The sequence below is a fragment of the Dermacentor andersoni genome, chromosome 1 (assembly GCF_023375885.2).
Source record: "Dermacentor andersoni chromosome 1, qqDerAnde1_hic_scaffold, whole genome shotgun sequence".
Taxonomy (NCBI): domain Eukaryota; kingdom Metazoa; phylum Arthropoda; class Arachnida; order Ixodida; family Ixodidae; genus Dermacentor; species Dermacentor andersoni.
The window spans coordinates 97,916,341-97,931,847 of record NC_092814.1 but is presented as its reverse complement, the minus strand read 5'-3'; the positions used below and the strand labels follow the sequence as shown (position 1 = coordinate 97,931,847).

Below are 15,507 nucleotides of genomic sequence, written 5' to 3'. Positions count from 1 at the left end.
GGCTCCGCTTCATCGCTCTTTCGAATCTGCGTCGCTTTCGAAAGTATGCAAAGCATAAATCAAAACTGCGAGGCTTAAGCCTCTTTAATGACCGGGCCGCTGCACATTTAATGCGGCCAATGCGTGCTGCGGTTCCAGGGAGCGGTACGAACGCCGCGTGATCGCTCACCGTCACGAGGAAACGTTGGCGCGCGGCATCACTCATAAGTTGGGGAAGGACAGTTTGGGGGGAGGGGCAAGGAAGGGAAGCCACTTGTCACGCACGCGTGCATAGAGCGCTCCCTCTACCCCCGCCTTTTCTCTCTCCCGCATTCCCTCATTACCTTTTCTGCACGTTCCCTTTCACATCTCGTTGCTTCTTTTCTGTCCAGCGTTCTACGATGGCGATGCGGTACTCCGCAACAGAAGCGGCGGCGATTTGAACCCACTTTCATGTTCGCCCCAATCCCATGTTATGGCGCGGCCAGGGCCCAAGCGTGCACCGCTGCAACGAGGCGCGCCATGAGAGCTATGTGCGCAAGCCCACTGCTGTAGAGAGCGCACCCTCCCCCTCCACCTCATCGCGCTCTGATAAACTCCTAGCGGCGCAGCTTGGGATGCGTGGAATTTGCGCGGCTCGTAGACCTCGTCAAAGGGCTTTCAAGGAGCCGCATCGCTTTAGCGCGCACGCCGCGCGAGTTGGTGCGCAGGGATGCGGTGTACGAGTGAGAGGGGCGCCGTTACGTACTACAGATGCTTGACTCAGCGTGCCTCGTACCATTTGCAGTTCCAAAGCGAGAGAGAGAGAAGAAAATACAAATACAGTAGACGACAAGAGGGGCTGTTTCTTGCGGTTTGAGAGTTACTTTTTTTTTTCTCACCGTGTTCGCTTTCTCCTTTTTTTTTTCTGACGGTCAGAGGTTGCCAGAGCGAGCCCGTAGAAGTATTTTGGGTCAATTTTTTTTGGTTATTTTAACGGCAACATTCGGCTCTTAGTCGACCATAGGCACACTGCAATTCACTTCTAAACATCGAATACGTTTGCCGGCGTGTCCCCTGATCTTTAGTTACACGAGTCATTTAGAAAAGTTAACCACGCGCCTCTCACCCTCCATTCGCGAGATTCTGGTGTAAGAGCTTGCAGAGGAATATTAGCGTAATAGCTTTTTATGAATATGGGGGGGGGGGGGGGGCAGCGCCAGTATTCACAAAATCCTCTTACGCTGGACTTGTTCGTGCGAGCGAATTCTAGCGAATACTGATGCTGGAATATGAGCTATATTAGCGAAGGAAGCCGGCCAGTGGTAAAAAGCGCTTACGAATGAGAACCTTTGTGAATTCGACCGCTCGTGCAAGCGCTTTTTAAAAGAAAATGTAGATAAAGGTTTCCAAATATAAATAAATAAATAAATAAATAAATAAATAAATAAATAAATAAATAAATAAATAAATAAATAAGTAAATAAATACAAAGCTCTGTCGTGTGGCATTTCGAACAATGCTTCAAGCTTTTACAATTTTGCTTCTCATAGGTTTATATTTATTCCTTTGTAGGGAGAGAGAAAGCAGAGAGAGAGAGAGAGAAATAGCTTTTCAAAGAAATGCAGAGAATTCTGCCGGCTTGTATGTAGGCGCCTACATGTTACTGATGCATAGGGAAGCGGATCGTAGGGGAATTACACCAGCTGTAGATGCAAAGCTTGCGTGTCGCAGGTCATAAATGAAAGGGGTAGCATTTAGCAATGTTTATTAAATGAGGGAGATGTGGCCAAGGTAACAACGACAAGGTATATTTACAGCAGCAATAACTGAAAGAGGAATCTTGCATATTCGTGCAAGTTGTTGCTAGACACGTGTCCTAGGAATACTTTTGCGTTGACGCTGTCCAAGAAAAATCAGGAAAATAGTGGACTACGGCGCTTTCGATAGTGTATGCAGGCTTCGTGACCGGTATTCTTGCGGCCCATTGATCAGGGCTCACCCGCTCAGAGACGCCCCTACACTGCGCGTCGTGGCAGCAGTCGCATGGGGCACACGAAAGCCGATAAATAGCCGGGCGTACCCTTTAGTAGGTCGCTCTTTCTCTGGCCACCGGATGTGTATTCACTGCTCAGCAGACGGGGCCACGAAAGACGACACCGTCCGGAACCCGTCCGCCATCTGAAGCGATCAAGCGAGCTCGCCTGCTTGCGCCGTCTCTCGTGTGCGGCACTTGAGCGGTGCTAGAAGACCTATCAAGGCCTGTGCAGAAGAGCTACATGCACGAAGGGTGATTTCTGTATGTTCACTATACAAAGGCGTGGGTGCAGTAAGGATATTTTCTTCTCGCTTTGCAGGGGCCGTATTCACAAAAAAACTCTTACGCTGAAATTGTTCGTAAGAGAAAATTTCAGCCAATCCTGATGCTGAACATATCATAAGCGAAGGCGGCCGCACAATGGCAAGGACGAGCGAAAAGTTTTATGAATTCGGCGCTTGGTTAGCAAGACAGTCGCAAGAACTGATTTAGGTGATTTGAGAGAAACTGCGTGTCCCTGCACCTTTCTTGCAACCTTTATAAATGTGTATAGTCACTAGGCTTTTGAATTCACAAAACTTTTCTTGCATCAGAACGCCTCTTCATTGGCCAGCGTTATGACTCCCGCCAGTCGTGATAGGGAGCAGCCCTTGATAACAAGACAATCGGCACGGTGATGGCCAATCGCAGAAAGGATATATATATATATATATATATATATATATATATATATATATATATATATATATATATATATATATATATATATATATATATATATATACATTGTGATGTAGTTATATTATTAGCGAAGGTGTCCGGGCCAATGGTAAAAAGCGCTTACGAACGAAAGGGTTCGTGAATTCGGCCATATAATTAATTTTTGTGAATGCGGGCCATAAACATGCTTTCGGAGGCATTGCGGAGAGTCTATTTAGACACGCTGCAACGCGATCACGCCGGTATCACAGCGCCGACCGCCAGGTGTTCCGTCTCAAGCGAACTTGGCCAGACATATCGCTGCCCGCTGTCTTCGGAGCGCGTCAAGACAGTAAAGGATGACCCGCCCCTAAAGCCCGACAGCTATCGCACATGCACAGCGCCCCGCCCGGCGAGGCGCGCTTGGCACCTGCGCTGCTCGCAATCTGCACTGCAGGAAGGGAAGCCCTGTTTAGAAAGCCCGGCGGGAACAGCCTTTGGCACTCAGACAACATGCAGGGAGCACCCTCTCCCCGAGCAAGGCATCTATTCTTTTCTTAGCGCTTGGGGTTATTCCCGGGCGTTTTAGCGCATCAGGGTGCGACATTCGACGTCCCCCTGTACTCGAACGAGAATACGGGGAACGCTCAGATAACACCAACACAAGTAATCGATGAAATAAGAAAAAAAAAAGAAAGAAAAGCAAGTCCCACGTCTGCGACAAAATAAGGAACGCTTTGTCTTGCGAGCGCATACATGCTGTGCACCCGCGAGACAAAGCGGTCCTTTTTATCATATTACGGTGAAACCTGACTTGTCGTTTCTGGACCGCGCATAATTCGGTCATGCAACGCTTTAAGCTGCTGTCATTCCCTAATTGGTTAAAACCGCAGCGTTTTGAAGAGGGCAGAGGAAGACAAGTTCTTCCCAAATTGCTGCGCAAACATCAGCGGCCCTGGACTAGCAGCTGTCATGCAGCACACGATAAGACGTAGGCACGAGAATCAGTCCTTTGCTCCGTTCCTGAGTTTCTCGGTTTGCTCGCTTGATAGACCTTCGGGACTTCGTCGACTTTCAGTGGAGCCTTCGAATTGGTCAAGCTTTCTTCCTCAGAAAATAAGATTAACCTTTGCCTAACATGCTGATCAAATGAAGCCCTTCCATTTCTGCGCCTTGCATTCCTGCCCTTCCATTTCTCCTTTGTATTTCTCAATTTCGAAGTGCCTTTTCTCACATTCTTTCCTTTTTTACTCTGCTTTACACGCTTCCAAATATACCTACTTTGTAGTGTTCCGCCCCACAAGACCTTAGCGCACGCGTGAGAAGTACATTTTTGGCGAGTTCTATTACTGTTGCCGTGACACGGACCTTGTGGTCAGGCTTATTCCCACGTTTCCGCAACGAGCGAAAATTGCATTCGCATCCCGCTGGCGTTTTTTTGATACACGTAGCGGCCTATACCGACACGAGTAAGATCCCGTGGCGCGTTTCTAGTCAGCGTTGGTTCTATTCAACCCCAAATCAACTCGAATAGTACAAGCGCCACCCAATCCTTCCCCCAAAAAGGAACTTTTGTGAGAACCACAGACGGCCAAAGTAGGAAAGCAGTCCTTTACCGACCGTGACAAGTGCTTGAGTAGAGGTGATTTAGATGAACAGACTCTATTACTTCGTCCTTCTGTGTTTAACCCGCCGGAGTGGCTTCAGAGTGCTGTTCTTTAGTACGAGGTCGCGGGATCGAATCTCGGCCACGGCGGCCCGCTTCCGTGCGCTCAGCTTTAGGTGCACATTAACAACCAAATGGGTAAAAATCTTGAGCCCCCACTGATATCGTCCCTCACAGCCGAGCGTGCAGCTTTGAGACGTGAAACGAAACATATTATTATGATTGTTATCAATTTCTCACTGCTATCTACGTTTAGGTCTGCGTTCTGCATAACACGTGTTGCTCTATAGTTTGCAAACACGCACGCCACAGTTTTGCGCCGTTCTTATTCGACTCGCATGCGACGTGCTAGAGTACCACTCCGTCCGCAGCCGTGCCGCCAAGGAGAGAGCAGAAAAAAAGTAACGAGAATAGTGGACTGTCTCGCTTATGCGTCACCGTGCGCTGCAGAGCAAGTGGTCGAAGCAATCCAATAGGAGGTGCTCAGCACGCGAGCAAACCGACACGAGGCCAGTGCAAGGCTAGCGTGCCGCTCGGAGAGGAGTTTAATAGCCAAGAAGACGGGAGTCACAGTTATTATATAGCGCACCCGCCTCGGAAGGGCCGATAACGCGAGGCCAACGAGGTTATCGCTGCAGAGGGGCGCCACGCTCAGCCGCGCCCGAAGGATGTCAGCCGGGCAGATCGCATGCAGCCGCATGCACGGTGGGGCATGTGCTGAACTATTCAAGCGCTCGCAGGGCGGCGGTCCCTTCCATAAAATCCTGTATGTCTAGAAACGCTATAAACTCCTGGTCGAGGTAATCTGCGTCAGGTGAGGTTCACGTCACTCGCTTTGCTGTCAGCGACTCCTGCATAGACTGAGACGTGCATGCGCCTGGGGGGGGGGGGGGGGGGGGGGGGGGGGGGCACAGTGGCCGGACTCGTGCAATTGCACGCCTCGTGACTGTACTAGGGCAGCCAAGTTGTTATTTTCGCGCTTCAATGTCGACCAGCAGTGCTCCTCTGAGGACGCCGTTAGAACAAGTGTGATCTCTCTGTCAACGCCACGTGAAATGCTGGCGACAGCGAGACATAGGCCGGTCTATGCGCCTGCATAGACCGGCCGCGCATAGACTTAAAGTGGTTGTTGCATCAACGTGCGGCCAACGCCGCACGTTTACGTTCCCGTTTACGTATATTCCTGTTTACGTATATTCCCGCCGATTAGTTTCACCCATCCTAAATTTTTACGGCCCAGAGTGAAGAATCGCTGCTTTCCGCTGAAGATCACGTTGCGCTGCGCTCGGATGGAAGCTTCCCGCGAGCCCTATTCCGCAGAGAAAAGCCTCCCTCCGAGAAGGACGATTTATACGGCGTAACGGCCGTTTCCAACAGTGGTATATATATATATATATATATATATATATATATATATATATATATATATATATATATATATATATATATATATATATATATATATATATATATATATATATATATATATATATATATATATATATATATATATATATATATATATATAGAACCCGCATGAAGGGCGCCGATTTACCGTCGCAGCTCCCCTCTTGTTTGCGTTGTTTTCTTCCGGTTCTTCCCGAAAAACGTCGGATGTTGCAGTCGATTAACCTTCCAAAGCCTATACGCATCTGTTTGCCGCACGGTACTCTTCCCGTTTTCTAAGCGCAGAAAAGCCGTTAATAACGCTATACCGTCACTGTGCCATTATATTTATTTATTACTACTTTCTATTTTTAGAAAGAAAACCTTTTTAAAGAAAACTCACTCACCAGGAGAAAATAATACTAATACAATGAGACAGAAAAAAATTACTTTTGCTTTCGGAAAACTAGCTTTTCGTCCATTAATTTGATCAATTTATATACTGAACGGGTCCAATGAAAAGGAGGCTGCAAAAGCCTGATTTTATTTCCTTTTGCCTTTGGCCGCTAGGCGTGGAAAATTGAGTTAAAAGCAAACGGCGGGCACTGATTCGCTCCATTGGCCTGCTTCGCTTTTCAGCCGGGTCCCATCGCTTCACGTGTCGAAGGCCATGGCTGCAGAAACCGGAGACAGTCGGGACGTGCTCCCGACTAAGTTGGCAGCGCTTGGCGCGAGGATCCGGCCGACGAGGACGACGTGAGCAGAATCGGTCGGCACGAGCCCGCATCGCAGCCGAGACGTGTTGCACGCAGGCATCGCGCGGGAAAGCCGAGAACCTCGCGGAATCAAGACGGTCGAGGGGGAAAGAAAAAAGCACGGCGCCGCACCGTCAGCGAAAGCGCACGCAAGCAGGCCCCCGTGGCACCTCGCGGCGCTCTGCGCACCTGGATTGCCGCAGCGGCTGTCACGCATGATGAACGCTCGCCGGCGTACGGCACGTAATTCGCGGGAAGCGATGCCAGGCTCGCCCCCTTCTTTCCGCACCAATGCTGTACCGGTGTCCGGAAGAGTGCGACACCTTGCCCGCATTTACACATTTCGACCGCAAATACTCGATTTGCTAACATCGCGCACATGCGCCGCGACATACAGGCATACGCGGTCGCATCGCGGTGTGGACGCGAATAAATTATAAGCGTACTTTTTTTTTTTGCGCATGATTACAACTGATGAATGAATGAGTGAATGTCAGAAAGGGGGGGGGGGGGGGGATTCTAATAAGCTCATAGAGTAGCAACAGCAAATAAAGCTAAAACCCAATCGACAAAATGGGAAGTAGAAATGGTTAAGAAAAAAATACACACAAAATAGGAAGTGTTTTCGTGGACTGCGGTATTTATTTAGTTATTATTTATTTATTTATTTACTTATATATGCTTTTCTTTTTTGTGGCTCTATACCGCATCACGGAGGTGACCTTTTCTCTCTCCAACATGACCGTTCAAGACAGAACGTCGACGTATATTACCTCCGCGGCTTTTCGCAAACGTGCATTTTAATAAAGCCGCAACTGGCTACCGGGAAATCCTTTAGCCTCTTCCTGAACGGAACCTAGCTTCAGAGGAGAAAGGCTATAAGTGCCGAGTGGGACGTAAACAGGATAGGTTTTTTCCCAGTCATGCATTTCCCGAGTAAAGCGGCAGCGCGGCATATAGCTATACACGACAGCGGCGACGCAGACTGCTCGAGGCCAGGAAACTGGTTGTTTCGCCGCTGCTTTGTTATTATAGGAGTCTCTCTTGTACCGGTCATAATCGTGCGCTCGGAGGGATAGCAAACAACCAGGAGGCGGATGGAAGGGAGAGCGGCGTGCCATCAGACGTGCACGTGGCAGCAACCAGACTGGCCGCTGATCAGGTGTCCGCACGGACGTCTTTGTACCAATGCAGTGTTCTATTAATGCGGCCGCAGGTATGTAGGTCGAATCGTTTGCAGTTAACGTTGCGAAATTACTCGACCAGCAGGAGAGTACAAAATCTGTTGACGTCCTCCAAGATAGCATGTGGTCCATGATTCACATTTGAGGGCGTTATTGACGTACACTACATCCAGTTTTAACCTTTTTTTTTTTTTTTTTGCGTGCAAGCACAAAAAAAAAAAAAAAAGAAAGGCGCCTATGGCAGGTAGCACAATTCTAACCCTTGAACTAAATTACTCGATGAGGCAGACGCTACTCCCACGATCTGCCAAATGCGGAATCGGCTAATTAACAAAATTTCAATGAATATGTTTTTTTTTTTTTACTCACTAACTGACATCACCTATTGCAATCTACGAATTATAGCTGGTGAGTTTTCAAGCTACACAGACTTGGAACGATTTCTGAGGATGTCACCGCTTTCGAGGTATGAGCCGTCATGCTTGCGGTAAAAATGCGCTGTTGTTGCACTTACGAAAAAAAAAAAAAAAAATCGCGGTTTCATGCATTGAAGCTCAAACGTAACTGGAGCGCCAATGTATTTTATCGAACAGTGTGAAAATTAATATCTCGAAACTGGTATATAGTGCTGAGAGTATAAGCCCCAAGCTCATACGCCTAGCGAACTCACCAGCTACAATTCGTAACTTGCAATATGTGCCTTGCATTTCAATGAAAACATTAATTAGTGCAATCATGTTAATTAGTTAATTAAGGAATTCGATTTCTTCTAGGAGTGATGTCCGCCTCATCGAGTAATTTCGCTCAAGTGTTGGAATTGTGCTATCCGCCACGGGCATTTTTTTTTTAATTGGTGCAGAAAAAAAAAGAAAGGCGACACTTGGTGTACACTCGCCGCTGAAAGGCTAACGACGGTCCTTTTCTTGTTTTTCTTTCTTTCTGTTCAGGCTTGCTACGATAGCCACCGACGATGATCTTGTAAGACGCTATAAAGACGCGTATTCGCACGACGGAGATCGCGGCAAAACGTTCCGAGTGACAGCCGCCTGCGAATAGAGAGCAACACTTGACATTTACCAAAGGATTAACGACGGCATGGTGATACGCGAAGCACATAACGTGCGAGTAAAGAAACTGACGTGGTCATGTTTATTTCTTATTATTTATTATTACTTTATCGTTGCTATGCCAATTGTAGTCACCACGCGCTTACAAAGGCAGGATAAACTTTGCGACCCGCTTCGGCCGTACAGATTCTTGAGACTTCAATTCAGGACCCGGAGACATAAAGTGAACGCTACAGTCGACGTGAAATTGGCTTCTGTTTTGGTGATCCTGGCGAAGTGCGGTCGACATGCGAAAGGTAATTTTTCAATCGTCCGACAAGGGTCGATACATCGATGCCTGTGTTAGCGCAGATATGCCTGGTTCGGCTGGAGACGTGCTCGAACAAGGGTGAATTTTTTGAAAGCCTGAACTGGGGTTGCCAATTTTCTTCTCTGATTGTTATATTTTGCGACGTTCCTTCTTGGCCATTTGTGTAAACGCTTTCTGCTACATTGCTACTAGCGCTGCAAGCTTACTCTACTTCAGGCAACGTCTGAATCTTCAAATTACACAATATACAGAGGTCTTCCATACTTTTTCACTCATTCTCGTGGTTAAAGGGGTATCTGGAGTAGTAATGAGAATAATTATTCACAGAAACGTCATAATTCGTAGTGTTTTAAGCACTTACTACGCTGTCGGTATGAACTATACACTGTAAGGGCGGACGTCTACTCTCATTCGATTGAAATAAGTATAGCTCGGAACTCGGCCGCTACGTTCCCTCTCCGATGGAATTGAAAAACTGCGATGGAGTCCGAGCGAAAGGAAAACACCCTTAAGGGCACTCTACTCGATCCGCAGCGCACCGCCACGTCTTTTGTCGTAATTTGTACATTCGCAGCGGGAAACGACCGCGCACTATATTTCATTCCGCAACACGTGCAGCCGTATGTTCTCTCGCCAGCACGGTTCCATGCTTGCCGCACGGAGCGTTGATTCAGGAATGCTTGCGCACAATCCCGGATTCCTCCTTCCCGTTTTTCTTTTTTTGTCGATCCCGCACTCGCACGTTCCCCCCATTCGAGCCGAACCAAACCAAGGACGCGGCGACCTGTTCGCTTTTGCTTTTCGAGTCTCCATCGACAGCGGTGCGCCCGCGGCGACTGTCCGCGCCGCATGACGCGCTTCAAGAGCCGCAGGCCGGGCACGCACTGCGGTAAAACTGGGGGACGAAGAAAAAAAAAAAATGCAGTTGCCAACATGCGGAGCCGTGCCTTTGCCCTCCAGGACCAATTGCGGCTGAGTGACACCTGCAGATATAGGAGAGCTTTAATGGCGCCGAATCCGCATATGTGACCTGGTCTAGCGCTGGGAGAAGGGCGGGTTCGGAGAAGAGGGAGGGAGTGGAGCAGCCGGAACAGGCTGCTGGCACCACCGTCACCGAGGTCGATGCAAATACCAGCGACGCCGGGTGACGAACTCTCGGCGAAGTGGTGCTCTCAGGACAGCGGCGGCCGCACCGCGTCGGCTCGGTGTGGCTGGCATGACCGCGCAGCGGCTCGTATGTAAAGCGCCGAGATGTGTTTGATTGCTTCTTTTTGTGTCTTCCGCCCGAACGCGCGCGCACACTCCCAAAAAAAGAAAAAAAGCGAGTCGGAGAGAGAAGAAAACTCCCCTTGCACCGGGAGAAAAATGGAGGCACCTGCGTCGGTAAACACGCGCCCCCTGCTTTATCACTGAATGCAACTGTCGAGATAAGTAATGCGGCTAGAAATATTGTCTTCCACGGACTGATCCTGGCACGGCGATTGGACGAAGCGTTCAAGGAGATCTCGTTCCCGTTTCTCTTGCTGCCGCATAATGGTATTATTGAGCATGTAGAGATGCGTTGACTGCCGTGAGCGTAGCGGAGGGTCCTCGATGACCGCCACGGAAAAAAGGAACGGCATCTCGCGTGCGGCAGTAGGTCGCTTGAATAAGTTTCGCAGCCACTTGATTCCCCAGCTAGATGCCATAAAAACTGAGGAGGTTGTTGTGATGCTTGCTGCCCAGCGAGAGCGTGAGCGACACACTGTATATTGTGAAGCTGTTAATATCGGCACACGCATGCAGGCAGCTCCTACGAAGAAAGAACGAATAGAGTTGCTTTTCGAATTATCTGCAGTTAAAAGAAAGGATATGCCGTCGGCAGAATATCCGCGTCTCACGAGAGTCGACGGAAGTTCCCGCTGCCGCTACCGGAGCACTGGCCTTCGAAAGCGGCTGCCGAAGGCGTGCATCCGGAACAGCAGCTCGACGGCAATCGAAAGCTGCAACGAAAGCCACTGCATTGCTTTTCCGCGACTGGGTAGGGAATTCTGCGTCAATAACTGGGGAAACGCACCAAGAAAATGCTTGCGCTCGTCAGCTTCTCCGAAAGGAAGATGTAAATACCAGGGCCCTTTTCCCCCAAGGACCTCTTATGCCATAATTGTTCGTAAGAGCCAGTTCTAGCCAATTCCAATGCTGGATATATTATTAGCGGACATTATTACCATATAGCCAAGAGTGTTTACGAACAAAAAGCTTTGTGAATTCGATCCCAGGGCCTGTATTCACGAAAAAATAAATAAATAATTCTTCCGCTAGAATTGTTTGTAGGAGGAAATGCTGCCAATCATGATATTCGGCACATTGTTAGCGACGGCTGCCAGCTTGTAGCAAATGTTACTTACGAACAAAAAGCTCGGCGAATTCTGCCTCGGGAGACAAATTCACGGCACCATTCGTTTGTATAAGTGCTCTTTGCCACTGGTTGGCCACTTTCGCTCATAATATGTCCAACACCACGATTGGCAGCATTTGCTCTTACGAACAATTCTAGCGTAGGATTGTACGAAAATTTGTGACAGTGCAGGTTCCACTGCGACTGACTGTGAATGACTGGCTATTATTTTTCTTTTCGCTCCTTATCTGTTCTTCCTTTTTCCCCCTTCCCAAGTGTAGGGTAGCCAACGTGGCACGTCCTTGGTTAACCTCCCTGCCTTTCCCTCTTCGTTTCTCTCTCTCTCTCTCTCTCTCTAGCGTAAAATATTTTTGTGAATACAGGCCTAGGGGCCGTTAGGTTAGGATTCCTTTCGTTAGATTCTAGCCACTTCTTATCACCATAGAAGCGAGTGGAACATACTGACGATCATAAAGGCACCGTGTACTATATCAGCCAATGATGAAAGGCAAAAAGAATGTAAAATTAAAAGAATCGCTACATAATTCGGCCTCATGGCACGCATTCATAAAGAAATGTTCTTATGCTACATTTTCTCGTAAGGGCAGGCGCCAGCTCCTCGTGATCTCGGTTTAAGCGAAGGTGGCTATGGCAAATGGGAAGGAACACTTATACCAACGAAAAGTTTTGTGAATGCGTCCGAATTCAGAAAGCTAACCGTTTCTGAAAGATGTTGGTCATTTTCCAGTCGCCTTCATAATAATAATTTCGCTGTCGCTATTGGCTAGTATTTTTTATTCCCGCATGGATCTATATCGTAAGAACATGCTTCGTGAATACGGGGCCTGGGCCCGAATTCACAAAGCTTTTCGTACGTAAATGTTCTTTGCCATTCGCAGGCTGCCTTCGCTAATACTGTTATGTCCAGCGTCAGGAGTGACTGGAATTTTCTCTTACGAATAATTCTAGCGTAAGAGCTTTTTGTGAGTCCGGACTCTGATGATCAGTACGAACCAATCATAGTCGTTTTGACCATTCTCAAATTAATCGCCAATTGTTTTAATTCTCAAGTAAGCAGAGATATAACAAAAACAAGAGAGGACGGATGTGGTTTCTCGTCGACGCCCTTACGGGCTGTTTATTTTAGGCGACTTTTAACGGATGTTGAATAGAGACAAAACAGCTAATAACTGCCCTTCCAGACTTCGCGCAAAATGAGCCAAAGTGAGGACTACCCTTTTTGTTCAATATGACATATATTGGCTGCACTGCCTGGTCATAATGTTAGCGGAGGAAATAGCATTAGCAATGAAGGAAAAATGATTGGCCCCCTGTGCGCCCTCCATTTTTTTTTCTTCTTCCGCAACTAAGTCTATTGCACCTGATAGAACTACTATCGAACACCTGAATACATTTTTTTTTTTACATGTGCTGCATACACAATGGTACATTTGAACGCGAGCGCCTTGCGGGTACTGTCGGTGAGGCACTTCTGGCTTGGCCATTCATAGATAAATTATCGGCCAGAGAGGCCACGATCATCATTTTTAGAGTTCTCTGGAGTTCTCAGTCACGATATCAAGAAGATCTTCGGCAGCATTTGCGTGCCGTCAGTCGTAAATGGCCCGATTCTGATTGATCACCTTCGGGGACCGATAAGGGCAGCCTGAGAGCGTCAAGGCTTGCCTCTGCTACAATTGTATATCCTAGAAGCGGGCGTGTTATCTGACCTGCCACCGAATGACCTTGTTTGCACACGGCACGAACACACGACGACGAGCACGGAGAACTACGGTCCCCAAGGAGAAGAGCTTGCAGTGCAAAGACTCGAGAAAGGCGCGGTGCTATTCCATAATGTATAGGGCGGCTCACTGACTCTAGATGAAAAAAAAAAAACACCAAAAAGAAAACAAAAACAAAACGTACTCATCCAGGAGTAACTACTAAACGAAAAAGAAAAGAATGGAAGGAATAAGAAATAGCGCTCAACCCGTTCTGAAGCTGTGCGGCAGCAGAATCGCAAAATGTTGGAGCTATAGGGGGCGAAATGGTGTAAGAGAACAGCGGAGCTGTTCGGTGCCACATGCGATAACAGGTGAAGAGTAATGCAATGCAAAACGTATAACCAAGGCGAGAAGCACACGCTGACAGATTACAGCTAGGAGTTAGCTGTACTAAAATTAGAAAAGTAGTTTACAGAGACGAGGAATATCGTGGAATGTTCCATTTGTTAAGTCGCCTGCGAAGCAAGTTAGATACAACTCAGCACTCGCTCCTAGATAAGCTCCACGTAATACGCAGGCGGCGTCAGAGCACACCCGAACACGCGTCGCTCATGAGACATGCTGAAAGTCACAACAGAAACTTTCTCGTTGTCTTTTGAAATTAAGAGACACATTATTACAAAACGTGTGAAGCAGCTTAACTTTGTCCGATTGTCTTCATTGAGAGACGATCTCTAAATTGTCAAAATTTCCTTCGAACGCGAAACTCGGTTATCACAGCCCACGCGCAGTGAAATACTCTTATGACGTTATAGGGACTTTAGCGCGATTGCCACTGAGGGAAATCGCGCGATTTATAGATGCTCTATTAATAACCCCAGCGGAGCGCAAATATGCGCGACGAGGCGATGACAGCAAAGGCAATAACGAAAGGAGGAGAGAGCGGCAAGGGGGTGTGTACATACAAGCACGTGAGCGTGGCCCGGCCGTTCGAAAGGCGCTGCCGAGTCAGTAGCGGGCCTATCGAACGCGCCGGGCCATCGACATCCGGAGCGCATCCGCACGGGCCAGAGGCGCGAGTTAGCAAAGTTGGCCGTGCGCGGCGCCAGAAAGTTGCACGCGCGCGAGTTCGCGGAGACCCACCGTCGGCGTCCGAGTATCCCCAGGCGGGCTGTTCCTGCTGCGACATGGGAGCTTGCTAAGGCACGGGGTGGTGGCAGGGGGGCAGCGTGTAACTGATCCGGGGGCGCGGGGCCACTTGCGTCGTTGGCAGCTGCGGCGGCGGTGCTCCTCTCGTACAGTGCGGCGTCGATCGTTGTTGTCAAAGCTGCTGCTGCGACCTGCTGCGCGCGCGATGAAGTGCCGACGCTCTGGAAGCAGCAACTCGCCGGCTGAGCCAACAACTTTGAGCTTTCATACTTTTCCAGCCTCCTGGGCACCTCCTCCTCTCTCTCACTCTCTGCTGTTCCGATTCGCTTCCCTATTACATCTATTCGGATGTGCGTACTACGCGCGCGCGAGGAGGAGAGCGGACTCTCGGCCGCTGATGCGCGCCGCTGCCGCCTCGCAGTGATGCGGAGGAGGCGCACGGCGCGTGCGCGGCCGCTCTCGCCTCCCCGCCGGGCATGCGCGCTGCGCGGCCGTCCTCCGCCAAGGGCAGCGAGCATCCCGCTGCTGCGGTCCGCGGAGCCATGCGGCACGCAGCAGCACCTTCCGCGCGGAAGCTTCTTCGCGCCCCCGGTCAGCGAACCGAGGCCCGATTCATATCGGCTCTGCGAGTGGAAACCCAGCCCCACAGCGACCAGACCAAACAAGGGACCCCGCGAGAAGCGCTAACGCAGCGCGTGCTATTTGATCTAGCGAGTATTTGTAACGTCTGCATAACAGTCGACGGATAAAAAAGAAATAATGAACATCAGAGGGAAGATGAGCGGTGGAAGGGACACGCACTGACGTCGAAGGCTGCGCTTTCAGCTCAGCGCTGGTCGTTAGTAGCCGCATACTGAGTAGATAGAGAGCTCTGTTGACGCGTGCGAATCATGTAGGGAATATTTTGCATTTTGTTTCATGGATATGAACGCCGCCGGTGTGACATTTTACTTGCTATAGGGAGTATCGAGCCGTATTTGCGACGCCCATGTAAGCCGGTTTTTAGCAGCTCGCCGAATTAACGACCAGAATCGCTTACTCGTGCTAGCAACAACACAAAATGTTTACAAAGATAACGAAGTGCCTCACCTCGTTTCTAACATGACACCTCCGCTTCCAATGCTCAAAAATCCGTTCAAATGCGCCGCCTACACGCCTTCCTTCCTTTCTTTTTTTGAGAATTTTCAATCTGCA

General features: G+C 48.9%; 1 protein-coding gene across 1 annotated transcript in view; it reads right to left on the bottom strand.

Annotated features, from left to right (window-relative positions):
- Positions 1–14,740, bottom strand: part of LOC126545344 (carbonic anhydrase 1-like) — a 122,195-nt gene extending 107,455 nt beyond the window's left edge. The window contains exon 1 of the mRNA XM_055061825.2: positions 14,308–14,740. Within this exon, the coding sequence (XP_054917800.1) occupies positions 14,308–14,353 (46 nt within the window). The 5' untranslated portion in view covers positions 14,354–14,740. The remainder of the gene's footprint in view (positions 1–14,307) is intronic.
- Positions 14,741–15,507: the final 767 nt, after the last annotated feature.